Genomic DNA, 16,708 nt, shown 5'->3' on the forward strand with positions numbered 1-16,708 from the left:
TTATTTACAGGCTCAGTGAAGCAAAGGCAATTTGTCAATCACGAGAAGTTTAAGATGCAATTCCTGCTTTGCTTTGTGAGTCTGGTGATTCTATGTGCTCAAGAACCTTTACAAAACAGAGCATGAATATGTAATTGATTGAGCTGCTACTGTTTAGACATCCAAGAGCCAGTGGAACATGGCTGCACACCTAGAGAAGCCAGGGGGCTCTCAAGTTTCAGAGCTTGGAGGTTCTCAGTCTATGCTATGGCGAGGAAGAGAGGGAAGGGACACCAAATCAGCCCTGCAAGAACTGAGGTAATGAAAACACAGCCTGCAGCTCCAAGTAGGATAATTTGCTCTGTCAAGGAGCAGAATAAATGACAGTCCCATGACCATGTTGCAGCAGTGAGGATTTTTTTTGGGAGCTCGGCAGCTTGCTGAAAGTTGGGCGTCCTATCACTGGTGTCATCTATCACCAGGCAGCCTCCGAGGGATGTAGAAAAAACAAAATCTCTATGCATCAGATTCCTTTTTATAAAAAAAGCCACAGCTTTGAATTAATACTTTGATACCGAGCGTCAGATATTAGAATTAAATGTCTGAACAGAATACACTTAATGTAGATATTATTTTACTTTTTAAAATGCCATTCCATGGTGGAGATGCTTGAGTTAAGACTTCAGTCAGGCTGCATGCAGTGGTTTGCAACAAAAATACTGAAAGATCCTTAGCTGTAGATATACGTGGTAAATACCAATGCAAAAAGGACAAGATTGGACTTTAGTATTTGAGTTTATCCCACAAACATATGTCCAAAACTGCAGCACAAAGAGCAAATTTGTGCAGGTCCATTGGAAAAAAAAAAAAAGGTTTTGGTGGGGAGGATAGGATGATATGCAATTGAACCTCAAGTGTCAATTAACATTTTTATTCCTTCAGCTATGTGTTTTTGACTTCTTTTGAGACTACAGTAATGCACATATCTTGTTGCTTTCTGCTTCTTGTTCAGTCAACAAAGGCCACACCGCTATGGCACACTTCGCTATATCACATAACAAGACATTGTCTCTATTGAGATAAAATGGGTAGTCCAAAACTTACGGCTTTCTGGAAATTTGGGGGGTATTTTTTAAACTATGGTTATGTTTTTTTTGAAAAAATAGGTGCCAATAGGAAGTGACAAGTTTAAAATCTCCATGTTTTTTTCAATTAAGTCTTTTAAATACCTTTGTGGCCTTGAAGGTTAAGAACACATTTTTATTTATACAATGCCTTAAACGTTATCTGGAATGGTAGTGGAAGGGAACAAGATCCACAGGGAAAAACAAATATATCTGAGGCTATGACAGAAAGTATTAAGCTTTCTATTGGTATCTTGACTAAAGATAACATGCCGGTCTTCAGAAATGTTGAAGCCATAAATTGACAGACCACCATTAGCAATATTTGTATTTTTTACTTTCCCAGGGAATGTGAGAAAAAATAATTCACTATTTTCATTCTGACATTTTTGCTCTCAGTTATTCATGCTAATCCTTGCTTTTGAATATTTAGAATATTCCTTGCCAAAGAAAGCATTATTTTTTTGCCAAAACATAAAATGTACTCTAGAACTGCTATGATAACATTTTCAACATCTCTGTATCATGAGATTAGCAAACTGCAATATTACATTTCAGAATGAGGAGACTAATCTGTTTCCTGACAACTGAAATTCGTTAGGCTGGGAAAAGAAAATTACTGCTTTTGAGGGCAGATTTCATTGCACTTGATGCTTCAGGGCCTTTGTACTTTTCTGTTTAAATCATATCTTCATAAAAAGCAAAAGAATTGTTTGGTCTCTTATTATCAAGCTGAAGTCAGATAAGAAAAGTATTAGGATTCTTATGTTCCATGATAATATATTTAGAGAGAAAGAAGGTGTCAAATATGCTTATTAAACTGATTCTCAACCTGATTAGATGTTTTCTTATCTCTAGGCGTCTAGTAAATACTTTAATTTGTGTCATGTTACAAATTATGTTAAATACTCCAATCATATTTCATCACATATCACACAATGATGCACTTTTGCCACAAGAAATTATTCCGAAATACTACAGTAAACAAATTTTGCAGACTACCACATTTTTGCATGACATTTTCCTGCCCTTTTTTGTATGTCTTTTTGCTCAAACTGCATGTTGGAGGATCATGTGGCAGGGGGACAGGGTGGCAATCTGGTTAAACAAAAGCACAGACAAAGAGAAAAGTATATAATATCAAAATACATTTCAGGATACAGTGAGGAGACTGTAAGAGATGTGGTAAGACTCAAAGAAAATGTAGTGTACTCAAGGTATACTAAAAATTGGTTCTTACCAACTGCACAGCCTGGTGGGGCAGTTTTGGGCAATGAAGACCTTCCAGTGCATCACCAATATTGGACATTATGAGACCCTGGACAATATGAGCATTAACAATGTGGAGACAAAAAGAAAAAAAATAAGTCTGAAGAAGAAGCAGACAAAATGTAGATGATGTGAGTGCAGACTGACAGATACTATGACTCAAGGGAGTGGACCTCAGGAGTAAGGATGGTCTTAACCATGACAGAGAAATGATAGAGAAAAGATAATTAAATCTAACTGAACTTGCAAAAATTGTTCTAAAATTGTTCTAGTTTTTCCCTTGCAAGGGGCTTCCTGGAAACCAAAGGGCACGCAAGTGAAGATGATCTGGGGAAGCTGTGGGTGTCCTGGGAACCATCTGCAGTCAGACTCCATGGACATTGCAACAGCTTGGGATGAAAGAGCACATCCCAAACCACCCCGGAGTCAACGCATGTCAAAGGAATTGGAGGTGCTGGGATCCCAACAGGGTGTATCACAGGGTGGTTGGATTGTGTGCGTATGAATGGCAAGTGAAGTGTTTCTGAAATCACAGGACAGGTAGTAAAGATGTTGTGAAAATACCCCAGATTTAACTTTTGTTAGAGATAACAGGCATGAATTCTGAACAGCTGAATACAGATCATCCCAGAAGAAAGGACAAAAGGATGCAAAACTTGTGTAAGGGCACGTTTCTAAATGCTGGATTAATTAAAAGGCATTCTAGGTTTTTCTGTGCTCAGAAAGGACTTTAGCACAGATGCAACGTATTGCTAATGGAGAAAAAGATGCTTCCCTGCTTTAAATGCAATGCTTAGCCAGAGAGGCACGAAATGGAGACCTCCACAAAATGTGTGTGTGAATGCATGTGTGTGTGCTCACACTTACAGACATAAATTAGCAGTCTGGCAGCTGATGGGTATTGCAAATGCTACAGAACACATGATATAGCACTAAGGCAGACATGCTTCAGATAACACAAAGACTCTGTACATTTAAAATAGATTCAAATCATGTGAAAGATTTCCTGCTGCTTCTGCAGAAGATTAAAATATTGGTACATTCATAACACAAACGTGAAATTTAGCAAAGCAGCATGTCCTTCACAAGGACTCTTTGTCTCACAAAGCACAGAGCCTGGCACTAGAGACACCCTGAAAGCACACATCTGACCAATTTGGGGCTGGTAGGTGGGCTCCACCCCACAAAAAAAAAGAGCGCTACAGGTCTTAAGAAACATCCAACGAAGAAAGATCCTGAGCTTATCTCTGAGCTAATCCATCAGTGGGAAAGCAACATCAGAACGAACTCCTAGATCCTGACAGAAAAGAACTTAGTACAGATTAACCACAGAATTCGCCTACATAACCTTAGCCTGAGGAATGATTTATAATACGAGAAGGAAGACCATTAATATATCCTTCTCTGTTTCAACAGCATTTAACACATGGCTGCAGACCTAATTTTCAAACCACACAATAATGTTTGGTGTTTTAATAATACTTTTCCATCCCATTTACATTGATCTAATGCTCTGCCATCACATAGTCTGGCAAACAGAGCAGAAAAAAAACAGGTGTTGGGTATATTTTAAATTGCTTTTCTCTCATGTGCCAACTCACCCATTTCCAGGCATATCTGGGAAAATGCAGCCATGGGTGCCGGTGTTTAATTCCCTCATCCTGGGTATTACCATGGATAATGTCAAGAAAATCAATGCCTCTAAAACCGGACTAGGTGCACCACTCAGGGCAAGCAAGAGAACTCAAGACTTCTCCCTCTCTACACTGACAACATATATAACTTAAGATAATACTAGTTAACTAAAAGGTCACTTTCTTGTACTGTTTGACTTCACAGCTGCATGATGCCAAGTCTAGTGAGATTTTAATTAGGTCAAGCAGGTTCAGAAAATGCTGATGCACCTCTCTGCTCCCAGGAGATGCTCAAGACCTTGCTGGGTGGCAGCCTGCATCCTGGATTTGTGTTCTGGCACAATTCCACCCTTTCTGTTACGCTTATAGAAGAAGTGGGAAACACCTGATAAAACAGCACATGAAGCCTACACACTTGAGTATCTGCTTCCACGCGTGCATGTGATGAGGTGCTTAAAGCCAAGATCTGCTGCTGGACTGCTGTGGGTCCACAAGGAAGATCCTAGAAGAGGCATTTGATGCCCAGCATGAAAAAGTTGACAGCTCTATACTTTACAGATTTTCATTTCTTCATTTCATGACCCAACAGCTCAGGTCAGTGATTCATGAAATCTGTAAAACAAGCTCCCTCCCCTCTGCCAGCTCCAGATATATGCAAATCATTCCTTCACTAAAGCAAAGCTCTAGGCAATCAGAAATGTGATTTTTCCAGTGAGACACAACACTTGTGGTAGACGGCAGTGTGTGAGCCAAAGCACTACCCCTGGACAACTCTGATCTTGCCACGAACTTCAAAACTTGAACCTGAATTCATACATGCAAAATCATCGGTATTTTTACACTGGATCAGACTGTAACTTCTCATCTAAATGGCTAATAGTTTTCTAAACCCGTATTGTAATAATAATGGTTCAGTGCTCATTTCTAGGCAGACTCATTGCCCAGTGAAACATTATCTTGTGGAAGATATACCCATGGCTGTATTTCGCTGTGGATGGAGAATCTGTCATTACATATTTTGATGAACTGGAAAAATCAAATCTCTTACTAGAGTAAAGGAGAGAGCAAATAAAAAATGAGCTGTGTTTCTGTATTTTAATACGCAAATAAGTTAACACAAGCTTATAATGTATGTATATAAGCTGTGTAAAGTATTTGACTCATTCCTATAACTGTCTAACATTTGTAAGAAAAACAAAACAAAACAAAACAAACAAAGTTCTGCATACTGAGTTATCTTTGATTTAGGAAGTTCATTGAACATAGAAAAGTGGATTGCTTTTCTTCATTACTCTTGGTATCCGAAATCAATAGAATAAATTAACGAAACAAGTGTGAGAGATTTTTAATGTTGGCCTGAAATCCTGCCACATAACTTCCATGCAGCATCAGATTATCTAGATGGCTAAAGCATTCTCTAACAGAGGCCAGAATCAGGTAATTGAATATAAACAATGCACGTATTGAACTATTAGTGTTGTGTTCATCCTTTACATCACCCTGGTGACAGCATGTCTAAAACATTTTAAAGAAAAATAATCTAATCTTGAGAGAGCTAGAAGAATTAGAAGAACAGTATCTAAAAAAATAAAGACTGAAATCAACCGTAAGCACAAGGCCAAAAGCAAACAAAGCATTTGCAGGGGTGACTTAAAAGTCTACAGATGTTGTGGAAATGTCACAGACATCCTTAGTGCATCCAGTCTCTCAAGGCTATTGGTATTTCACAGAATAACTGAAATGAGCTGAGGCTCACAGCTGTAGATATATACAGACCCATTCTTGCCCCTTGCCTTTGGTCTATATTTTGTCATCAGGGTTGTGTGCACATTTCCTGTTGGCTATCTGAATTTCACATGGGAGATTAAGGAATTTCAATAGAAAACTTTTCTTTTTTTTAAAAAAAAATTAAACTTATTTTCCCCTACTATAATCATTTCATGGAGGTTTCTTTCTTATTTAACACCAGAGCAAAATTAAAATTCCACATGCATGAAGAAAAATGTTATTAAACTCCATCTTCCCAATGCTTAGGCTTTGTCGTCTGTGTTACTTCTCAAGTCGCTATCTAAAATAAAAGGACATCTGGGAGCTATTTAAATTTGCAATAATCAACGAAAAGAGAAGAATCTGTAAAAATGCCGTGCCTTAATTATTTTGCAGTTTAAAATTCCTGTTCATATCTCTTGCACAGAGGCCACTGAACTACTAATATTTTCAGTGATGCACTTGATGATTCTCCATCTTATTGGATCACATTAGCTACAGATGACAGTCTGTGCAGGGAGACCACTTATCAGTGCAGACAGATGAATCACACCAGGACTTTCCCCATATTTTGCTGTGTAAGACTTTATGCCTGAGCACACATGAGAAGCAGCGTGCAATGTCATATACAAATCTGTTTCTGAGAGTTTTAACCCCCGGTCACCTCCTGTCTTTGGAAAGTTGTTGGCTTCTTCTGAAAATAGCAACTTGATGGGGAAAAAAAAAAAAAAAAAAAGGAGTGAAGGGGAAGGGGGGCCAAGTGAGGCCCCTGCATTTCTAGAAAGCTGGTGCACAATAACAACTCCCAAAGAACAGAGTGTGCAGGATGGAAATCTGCAGCATGGGATGGGTGACCTCAGTGCGTGACTTTCTACACCATGATCCCAGGTCTCAGCTAGATCCACTACCTCACTAAGCTGTCCTGTGAGCAGCTCCACCCTTGGGGCAGCAGCCTCTGTTGATAAACCCATAGAGGACCGGTAGGAGATGAGCATTGTTTTGCTGGCTTTAGAACTGTGTTTTTACTTCCTTTTTTTTTTTTCTTTCTTTTTTTTTTTCCCCTTTCCTTTCCTTTTTTCCTTATCCCCCTCCCCTTTAGAAGTTGTCATTCAAGTTCAAAGCATCACCATTCAGAGTGGACATCATGATATCATGATAACGAGATTTCATTGTCTTTTCTCTCTATACTTACTGTTGTTCCACTACAAATCCTTTCAGGCAACATCAAAATAATGAAAGGCAGCAAGCACTGACATTCTGCAAAACTTTAAGCAATCGTTTTTAAACTCAAGCTGAAAATAAGAAGCTGTTTACCTACCCTTTTAATCTTCCTTGCATCATCTGAAAGGCTTCAATGTTAAAAACAGAAAGGCATGTGCCTTTGGAGCCATTAAAACCTCAGACAAAACGTTCAATCAGACACACTACCTCATTTTTACCCCATCACCAGCATGTCACCAAGAAAAAATGCAGCTTCCTCTGCCAAATGTGGGCAATGCTAAAGGTCCATGAAACAAATGCTTACACAGATTCCTAATCCAGGATTTTAGCAATCAGTGTTCTGTAGAGTACTATTCAGCTACATAAACCCAATGAACTTCAGCTTTAGTACTTCTGCTGTGAAAAATACACACAAGCATATTACCACACTGCTGTCTATATTTTACAGAAAACATGCCAATTTCTCACAAAGGACCACTTACTTTAGACATCATCAACAGTGAAGGCTACAGCCTAAATGAATAGACTCAAAAGCAAAACAAGGTTAAATATATTAAGTTCCTGTGTGGGAGATGTCGGAGAAAAAGAGGAGGATGGCAGAGAACGCAGTGTTGGTTCAGCGCTGATCCACCAGCGTGGTGTTTGTGGGAAGAACTGAGGAGGCAGAGCTATTTTTAAATGCTGCTTTTCAACATTTTAAACCCCCTTCCCCCAGAAAGTGTGGCCATAAAGTTTCCAGCAGCTCTTTCTCCTGTGCTATTCCTGACCAAATTCCAAGGGGAAAAATGATAGTCCCTCTATCAAAACCCCCCTCACAATTACAACTTCCCATTCAATGAGTGGAAATTTGAATTTTTTTTAGAAGGCTACAATTACAGCACATTATTACTTTTTCCTCTAATTACTGCATATAAATGCATACTATGTAACAGTTTATTGCACCCTGTTAGTGTACTTACAGTAAATAGAAACCAATATGCTTCATTCAGCCCATGTATTTTGACACTCACGTCAGATTTACCAATTTATCTTCATTACAACCCCTTGCACTGTTACTGACATCCTTCTCAGAGCTATGCTAACGCATCGCAGTGGGAAGATTGATGAGGCTTGTATATACTGATTTGCTGCCGACGCAAGGCACTTGAGAGGCACTGTTACTGTTCTGATAGCACAAAGTTGGCTAAAAATTAGCTGCACTAAGCCAATGCTCTGCTCTTGTTTCTCCTCCTCATTAATTATGGTACATGGCTTGGACCTTGGAAGGTTAAGTCTGTTGTAACCATGTTTTTAAACTTATTGTCTTCAGTTGCTTTGTCAATGTGGCAGAGATTTAAAGTTCTGACCATGCCTGTTAGCAACTACTTTTACTCCTGAGATCTAAATAGAGGCTCTAAATAGAAAAATTTTCCACCATGACAGATATTAGAAGACATTTCTGAATGAATCTACAATGATAAATTTAAACATAGTTTGGAGTAACGGAGATCTGATATGGCTACAATTTTCAAAACCGGCTAAATGACTTAAAAGCCTGCACTTTGCGTGGTCATCAAGGAGACACAAAACAGCCTCAGCACTTTAAAGGCACCAATCTATTATATTCCCTTATCGAGAGGATGAAGAGGTCATATCTCACTACAGATAATTTATCCCTCCAATCATAAAGTTACAGCACTTCAAAGACTTGCTACAGCTGCACACTGCAGCCCGTAGCACTTTTGGCTCATTCTTTTGCTAAATACAGGTCTTACACCCCAACAGTTCCCAGCAAGCCGAACTCTCCAGCAGTGGGTATGTTGTGCAGAGGCTTTCCTTGTTAGATGCTCAAGTAAAGTAGCATCTCCAACAGTGCATTCAGAAACCACTCAGACTGCGAAAGCATGCACTCAGATCTACTTTCCAGGCTGAATGAGCAAGTCAATGAGCTGTAGCCTGGATTAAACAATCCTCTCCCTATCAAGCTGCACATGTACGCTGGAAAGCAGATGAGGAATTTTTCATACTCTGGACATCTCAAAATCAGCTGACATAATACAAGGCTGCAGATCCTGCATGAAATGGCTTTACTCTTTACGCTTATTACTGGACCTCCATCACTCCAGCAGCTGTTTGCATATAATCACATAGCAAAATCAATATAGGTAAAGCTGTCAGACCAGGATTAGGAGGCATCTACAAAACAAAAAAAAAAAAATGTGGGAAGAAAAAACTGGCAGACTGTTTTCTGTGTTTTTCTATAGCTCAAAATCCTCTAGCATTCTCTGCTTTCAGCTTCTTATTTTTACTAAATTGGTGTAATCCAAGAGAAGATAGAGTTAAGTGTTAGAACAGAAATGGTTAGAGGAGAACACATACCCAGAAGAAGAAAAAAGTGAAAGTGAGTAAGAAAAGATAGGAAACTTATAGCCATAGAACTGATCTGTCCAATTACTGAAGCAAAATAAAGACAGATTACCTGAAAAATGCAATTGCACCTCTCTTGGAAATACATTGTTATTTTCATTTCCTTGCAAAGCAAGCAGGTAACTATTAGAATTGCCTTTCTTGTTTCAGATGAGTATTTAAATATTTCATCCCAACTGCAGACTCTTTAAAAAAGTCTGTGAAATATTTCTAATGCGTTCGGTTTGCTTCATGTGGGAATGTAATGTAATCAGGTGGTCATTTTCCTCCCATTTCAGGCAGAAGCATTCCATTAGTAAGAATCCACTAAAGCAAGAGATCATCCTGTGTAAAATCCAGTGACATCCAATTTCAACCTAGGCAGAAAAATGCTACCTGATACCAAGTGCTGAATAAAACCCACAGCCTTCCAGGACATTATAAATGTGTCAAAAAATTAAGCCCTCAACTTGGGACCTGAAAAAAAAGTAGCACGGGCAATGCCACAATCAGTGAAAGATCTGGGAGAAGGAATATGTTTTTTTTCCTCCTCCCCAAACACACAAAACAAAAATACAAACCCTACAAACAACATCACCAAAACAAGCAAAAAAGCCCCAATTATTATAAAAAGAAGTCTGGTTCTGACTTCCTGATGTATCTTTTAACCCAGGGTCTAGACACGCTTTCGCGTTCACTTTGAGACACTCGTTGGTAAGTGCAAGCCTCGCAGCACAGCCCTGTGACAGCAGCCTGGGGTACCATTAGAAAAGTCACAAAGAGATGTGTTCAGGGAAAGGAATTCAAGGAGGAAGGAAGAAGTGATGGACGGATGATCTGGGCTCAGAACTTGCTTTGCTACGGATTCCTTGCAACTACAAGTGCAGTCACTTAGATTCACGTTTCCAGCCTTGGCAGCCAAAAATACACATACAGCCCTTGCTGGAAATTCATGCTTTCTCCAACATGGACAGGGACAGACAACTCCAGAAGAGTCACCCCTATGCCATCACCTGGAGATGAGCAATGGCACTACACAGAATTATAAGTGCTAACATCTCCCATGTTATTTGACCTCATTTTCCAAATAACTTCTGCAATGAAGTGGAAATGCTGTCACTAATGGAATCTGCTCAGTAAATACTGGCCAGTATAGTATAGCATCCCTGTCAAATTCAAGTGGGAAAAAAAAAAAAAAAGGCTTATTAAAAATAATTAGCAAGTCGTATCCAGAAAAGGTCTGTCAATGCTTTGCACATGCACTGGGCATAAGGGAGCAGGGGCTGTCAGGTCAAGCCCTATCAGAGCTTTTCAAAGGGAACCACGTTTGCTGTCTTTTAGAGCAGACAGACTACTGGAAGGAGGGTATGAAATGAAGCTGAAAGGGAATTACTGTACTACTGGGAGACTGCGGTTGTCTTGGCAATTAAAGCCTACCCAGGGGGTTAATTACACAGAGCCAGAGCCAGGCATTTTATATAATGTGTTTTGAGACTGCCACAAAAATGCGCACACCTCTGCCAGCCCAGCTCTGAATCTCCAGCAGCAAGTTTGCTCTGATCCCAGGGAACTCAACTTCCAAGACATAGCAATGGTCAACGTTTCATTAGCAGCTCAAAAGATCCATTTGGCCATCGAGGTTGTGTCTCCACCACTGCCTGGTTCCCTTTCTCACACAGCATTCCCAGTTTGGCTTTACAAAAATGTGGTCCCGTCCCTGCTTCTCCAGGAGACTGTCGGAAACCTCCACGTTCAGGAGTTTCTCTGCTCTACAGACTGCCCCGTTTCATTCTACTGCTCCCCATTCAGAAGTGTGGGAGCAACCTATGACTTTACTTTCCTTCTGGTGTGTCTTCAGTCTTCAGAATCTTATACACCATTATTTTTTTTTCAGATGAGACAAAAAACAGAGGAAAAAAATCATTTACCTGTATTGTATTGTCGACTACAGCTTAGTTCTTATGTGATTACTTTTTATTTTTTTGCTATTAATACTAACACTTCCACATCGCTATGGGAATCCTCTGGCAAGTGTGATTTTGGCATGTTTCACAGAGCTCTTTGGGAAGCACATGAATGCAAAAGAGACTTATAGACCTAAGATTCTCATCAATAGATATATTTCAAAATCAATGCTAATTTCATTCAGTTTACGATCTTCTCTAACAGTATAAACTGGAAAGCTTGCAGTTATTTGAACACATGATTACTTAACAGTTTCCAATGTAATAAATCCTAAAAAGGGCAAAATCCTTTTATTCCCTTCCATTTATTTATGGCCTGGAATGTGTGGGAATCTACAGTGTATTATCAAGGAAAAAAAAAGCAATGTACAGTAGTAAATTAACCCTTCACTTCTGTGTTCTCCATTAGGCAAAAATAATCTTGGATTTATAACAAACTAAAATAACCATAGAATAGATAAACGTACATTTTACTGCATTTTACTGCCAAACAGTGATCGCATTGGGAACTATTTTGTCTGGACGTTTTTTAACCTGTATGGATTTGAAGAGTATTTCCTAAAATATATAGTAGGAATGATTGATTATTTGAGACAATATAGTTTTATTTCATTTGCACCAATACGAATAACAAATTTCTTATTTCACAAATTGATTAAAAAAAAAGCCATGGACCTTCTACCCAAACAAAAAAAAACACACTATGGTGTACAGCAATGCTGAAGGAAACACATGTAGTAATACCAGTAGCATACAAATATATCACTCTATATCCAACACATGAGCTATTTATAAAGAGAAACTTTCTCTTAAGATTAGACCTAGAACATAGTTGATACTTAGAGAACATTTTTTTTTTACTTGAAAATTGTCATTGGTATCGCCAATAAACAAAATTAAGAAATTATTCATTGATTCTGATGATGCAGTGAAAGTGAGCAAGGTCAAAGTTGGCTTTCATCCAAAAAAACATTCTGAATCTTAGACTTGAGATTCAAATTTTAAACTTTTAACTTCAGGGGCTGGAAACAGTTTGGTACACAAATTCCAGACTACGCAGGGTGTATGAAGTACTGCCTATGCAAATCTTGCCAGGGTTGGGGTGATGCCAGAAATTTAAGAAAAAGTATTTTCCTCTGGACTATTCTACTGTTCTGTTAAAAATAAAATGTAAAAGCTACAATAAAAGAGGTAAGTGAAGCAGATTTGAGGTGGAAAACAAATGTTGTTCATATTTGTTCATTTTTTTCCTGTGCTTGTGAATTGCAAGATGTATTATTTCTTCCTTATCATCAGGCACACATCTTTGTGGGTGTCTGTCAAACATTGAGAGAAGGGAGAATTCCACTCTCCCGGCACAGGAAGAAGTTATTTTAAACTACAAAAATCAGTTAACCTTTTAACATATATTTTCCACTTAATCTTACCTCCAAAAAATGCTCTGCTTGCTGTTCCCGATCCAATTTTCTTGACGTTGTTGTAATCAGACCTGTGAAAAGAGGATGATATTTGATTGTCAATACCCGTTGAAAAATATATGTCTCTATCGACCAGAAGAAACAAATTCATTTTTCAAACACTCAAAAGGAAAAAATCTATTTGAAGCCATATCAGACACAGATTTCTTGACATCTGTCAAGCCTTTTCTTTTGCAGCACAGCCATTATGACTTTCTGACTAACAATAAATCTTAAAAGAAAATAGCTGTGAGAAAAGTAACTGAAAAACAGTTAGCTGTGTATCTACACTTAACATGCTACATTTATCACACTGAATAAAACACCTTACTGAAGAATCACTATTTGTCTTATGATTAAGTGCTTCAATGAATCATTTGCATTTGACTGAAATCCTTCTGTAAAAAAACTCATTAAAGATTTCAGAGTTCTCAAACAACTAATGGGATAGGATGCTGATTACTTCCATGCCAAGAATACTTGACAAAGAAGGTTATTTCTGTAATAACTACTTGTATACATAATGATTTCCAAATGTAATCATTCTAATGCATTAAAGGTTTTGTACCACAATTTCATCAATTTGTTCCATGCTCAAATTGAGTCTTTAAAATAAAGTACCCTTTTACATGAGGATGATCAAGATATCTTTTCTTTTAAAGCAATGCATCTTCACAAATGATTAACCTCTTGTGAGATTTATACCAAGTAAAGAAAATTAAGCACTTCCAAAGTTCCCTCAAGAAAAGTAATGCATACTGTTCTATGAATACAACTTAGGGTTTTTTTTTTGTTTGTTTTTTTCAGTAAAGATTTAAAGGTTAGACTTGAGTTTTCCCTCCTACAAAACATTTCTTTGGATATGGAAATGAATTGTTTGTCTATTTTGTGATAGATTCTGACAAGAGTAAAGGGACCAAATTTTCCTAGAGGTAAATATGTTTTTGGAGACAATGCCAGCAGACAAAGGAGTTCTCAAGAATTCCTCCTCTGTAAGACTACCAAGGAAGATAGGAAGATAAATACTCCATGGATTACCTATAGGACTTACTTATTTAATCAGACTTGATAATCATCTAAACACATATCCATGATGACCCTGAATTCTTCAGAAAAGAGTTTCAACAACATCTTATATCTACGTAATGCCTCTAGTCCCAGAAGGCTTCTACAGGTACTGCTCCTCATACATTGTCACCTTCTGCCTAGAGGAATCACTTCGTCTGTTTTGGTCAGAAAGGGGAGTAACACATTGTGAAAAAAATGTGAAACATTACTTGAAGTAATGGAAAGGAAAGTCCACCCTGCCTCCAGTATTTCAGGCTCCTAATGAGACCTACCAGACCACAGAAGTGACATCCAAGGGGAGGTCAAAGACACCAGAGTGGATCACGACAACAATCTCTGTAATATTATTACATGGAAGAACAAGGTGCTGGCAAAAGGCTGAAAAAGTGAAACAACTGGTATTTCCTGCATTGAGCAATTGTAAGTATTCAAAACAGTTACACCATATGGGAGACTTCTACTCACTGCATGAGTTTTAACAGACATGACAGAATGGATGACAAATTGGTGTCATTCACACAAGATCCCCCATGTCTAGAGAGAATGCAAAGATACAAGGAAGAAGTTCTTAGTTATAAAAGAAGCTTAGCCTCAATAATTTGATAAATGAAAGAATTCAAATGTGAAATAATCTTCTTTGTCCCATGCACGGTCACTAGGGACATTTATCAAGCACGACCTAACCACAGTAAGGAATATGGTCATTTTTATACCATCTTCCACTTTTTTCCTCCTTAATATGCCACTATGAACTACATCTACCTTCCTTTTAGCTAAGAAATATTTAGGGTACTCAGTATGTTGAATATTAGTTAACAACCAGCCCACCCCACTCCACCCCCTGCCTCCCCCCCCCCCCCCCCCCCCCAAACACTACTGAATGCCCAGGCAATGCTGTAAATCATAGAAGCTCTCTGTCCTTATCCTCTCCTTCAGGCAAAGGATTCCACATTTATTTTGAAGACCAAGAGCTAACATCTGACACTGAGCATCACTAACTGTCAGAATTTACAGTACTTGTCTTTCACTGGTAGAACTAAAACAGTCTCACAGAATCGCTGTTGCCATTGTAGGTTTGGGATTTTTTTTTTATTTTTTTTTTTTTCCAGTCTAGAGCCTTTTGGACTGCCATAACGGTCAGAGCGCCTGCAGAACAGAATTCACTTCTAAAAGAGGTGTATGAACATATGGCACAACAAAAGTGCATATATTTTAAAATCAGCAGATCTTAACAGATTTAGTACCCAGACTTAGCAGTCAGACCTAAAGGACAGGTAACCAGGCCAATTAAACAGAAACAACAAAACCTTGGATTGAATACTAAAATGCAGTTGTCTTTGATGAGTGCCAGGCAGCGCAAATACAGAGCTCTACAACACAGGATACCACCACAAGCAGTTCTGCAAACCTGATCCTGAAGAATGGTGCTAGCACAACTCATTCCTTCTGCTGTACTCTTACATATGCATTAAAGACAGCTCTACATACAACTATCAGTTACAGGAAGATTCATTAGGTTGTTACAACAAACTGGTCATTTGCTGAGGGGTCTCTAGTTTCGGTTCCTGTACTCTGGAGGACTCTCCCATCTGATGCTCTTGGTGGCCCCATTGCAGTCTCTGGACTGCTCCACAGATGTTCTTGAAGTCACTTGTAGATCCTTCTACACAACTGGTGTTTAAAGCCATATACGTATATACATAAAATAATAGCTATTTGTTAATACTTATTTAATTATGGTCATGTATTGATACAGGTAAGAATTTGGTCCTTTCAGATTATATAACGGTATTTCAGGGAATTCTGTCTAAGACTACCCATAGCTTTACCACACCAGTTCCTTCGTGAGTTTTATGAGAACATTGCTGTGTCCCTTCTGTATTCATTACTCCGTGCCACAAATTCATAATAAAAGTAATATTTAGCAGGACTTACAACTTTCTTTTACAAATCCAGGGGCAACTGAGAGAAACTTGGTTTTGCACAAGGGAATATATCCCAACTTCAGTTCTTCTCTAACTAGATTAAATCGTCATACTCTGTTATGATATGAAGACATTATCTAAAGAAAATAACTCACAGAGAAAAATAAGCCCAAAGAAATGAAGTTAGGCTGCACTGCAGGTTATGATATAAAATCACAAGGGGACAATGATGAAAAATGACCGTTTCTTTTTCTCCCCATCTTCAATCTGTGCCATAGCTCTTCTAGACACACCATCTGGTCAACTGTCCTAAGCCAGCTGGGAAATATAGCAGACATTTATCACAAAATAGCAAAACCACTAACAAACTTCAGAAACCATACCACACCTCTCAGATGGTTCCCCTCAAATTTCCAGGGAAACACTGTGGTCCTGATAGGACCAGGAGATATTTATAACTGTGATGATTATTTAAGAACAGCCATGAAAGTTAAGAGAAAAACTGGACAGGACAGAAAATTTATTTACAATAAAATCAATATCTCACAAGCAAGGCTTTGTGATTCCACTCCCAGAATTTGTTACTTCTCTTTGAATTTCTGACTTAAAAGTCTCTGTGCATCCTGGCACATCTGCTCCTCAGGCCATATAACAGAGCCATTTTGTCAAACTCTAAAACATTGCTTGAGCTGGTGTTTCAGCCTGGAGATAACTATGTTCTTATATAATTTGCTTTTCTACAAAACCTCTTACTTTTGATACTGGAGCACTTCTTCCATCTTAAATAAATGAACTGTTACTGTTCTCCTGTTACGGAGTTCAGAAATGACGGAAGGTGAATAAGCTCGCCCTGCAGAATATGTCCCTTTGGCTTGCAGGACACGACAATTCCCAGCTAACACTGACTGCAGAACA

General features: G+C 38.4%; 1 protein-coding gene across 24 annotated transcripts in view; it reads right to left on the reverse strand.

Moving 5' to 3' along the window:
• FAT3 (FAT atypical cadherin 3) overlaps positions 1-16,708 on the reverse strand; it is a 419,605-nt gene that overhangs the window by 125,452 nt on the left and 277,445 nt on the right. For all 24 annotated transcript variants that reach the window (XM_083840085.1, XM_083840082.1, XM_083840081.1 and 21 more), the window contains one exon: positions 12,771-12,832. In XM_083840085.1, coding sequence (XP_083696211.1) covers positions 12,771-12,832 — 62 coding nt within the window. The remainder of the gene's footprint in view (positions 1-12,770; positions 12,833-16,708) is intronic.

This window comes from Anser anser, assembly GCF_964211835.1.
Source record: "Anser anser genome assembly, chromosome: 1".
Classification (NCBI taxonomy): domain Eukaryota; kingdom Metazoa; phylum Chordata; class Aves; order Anseriformes; family Anatidae; genus Anser; species Anser anser.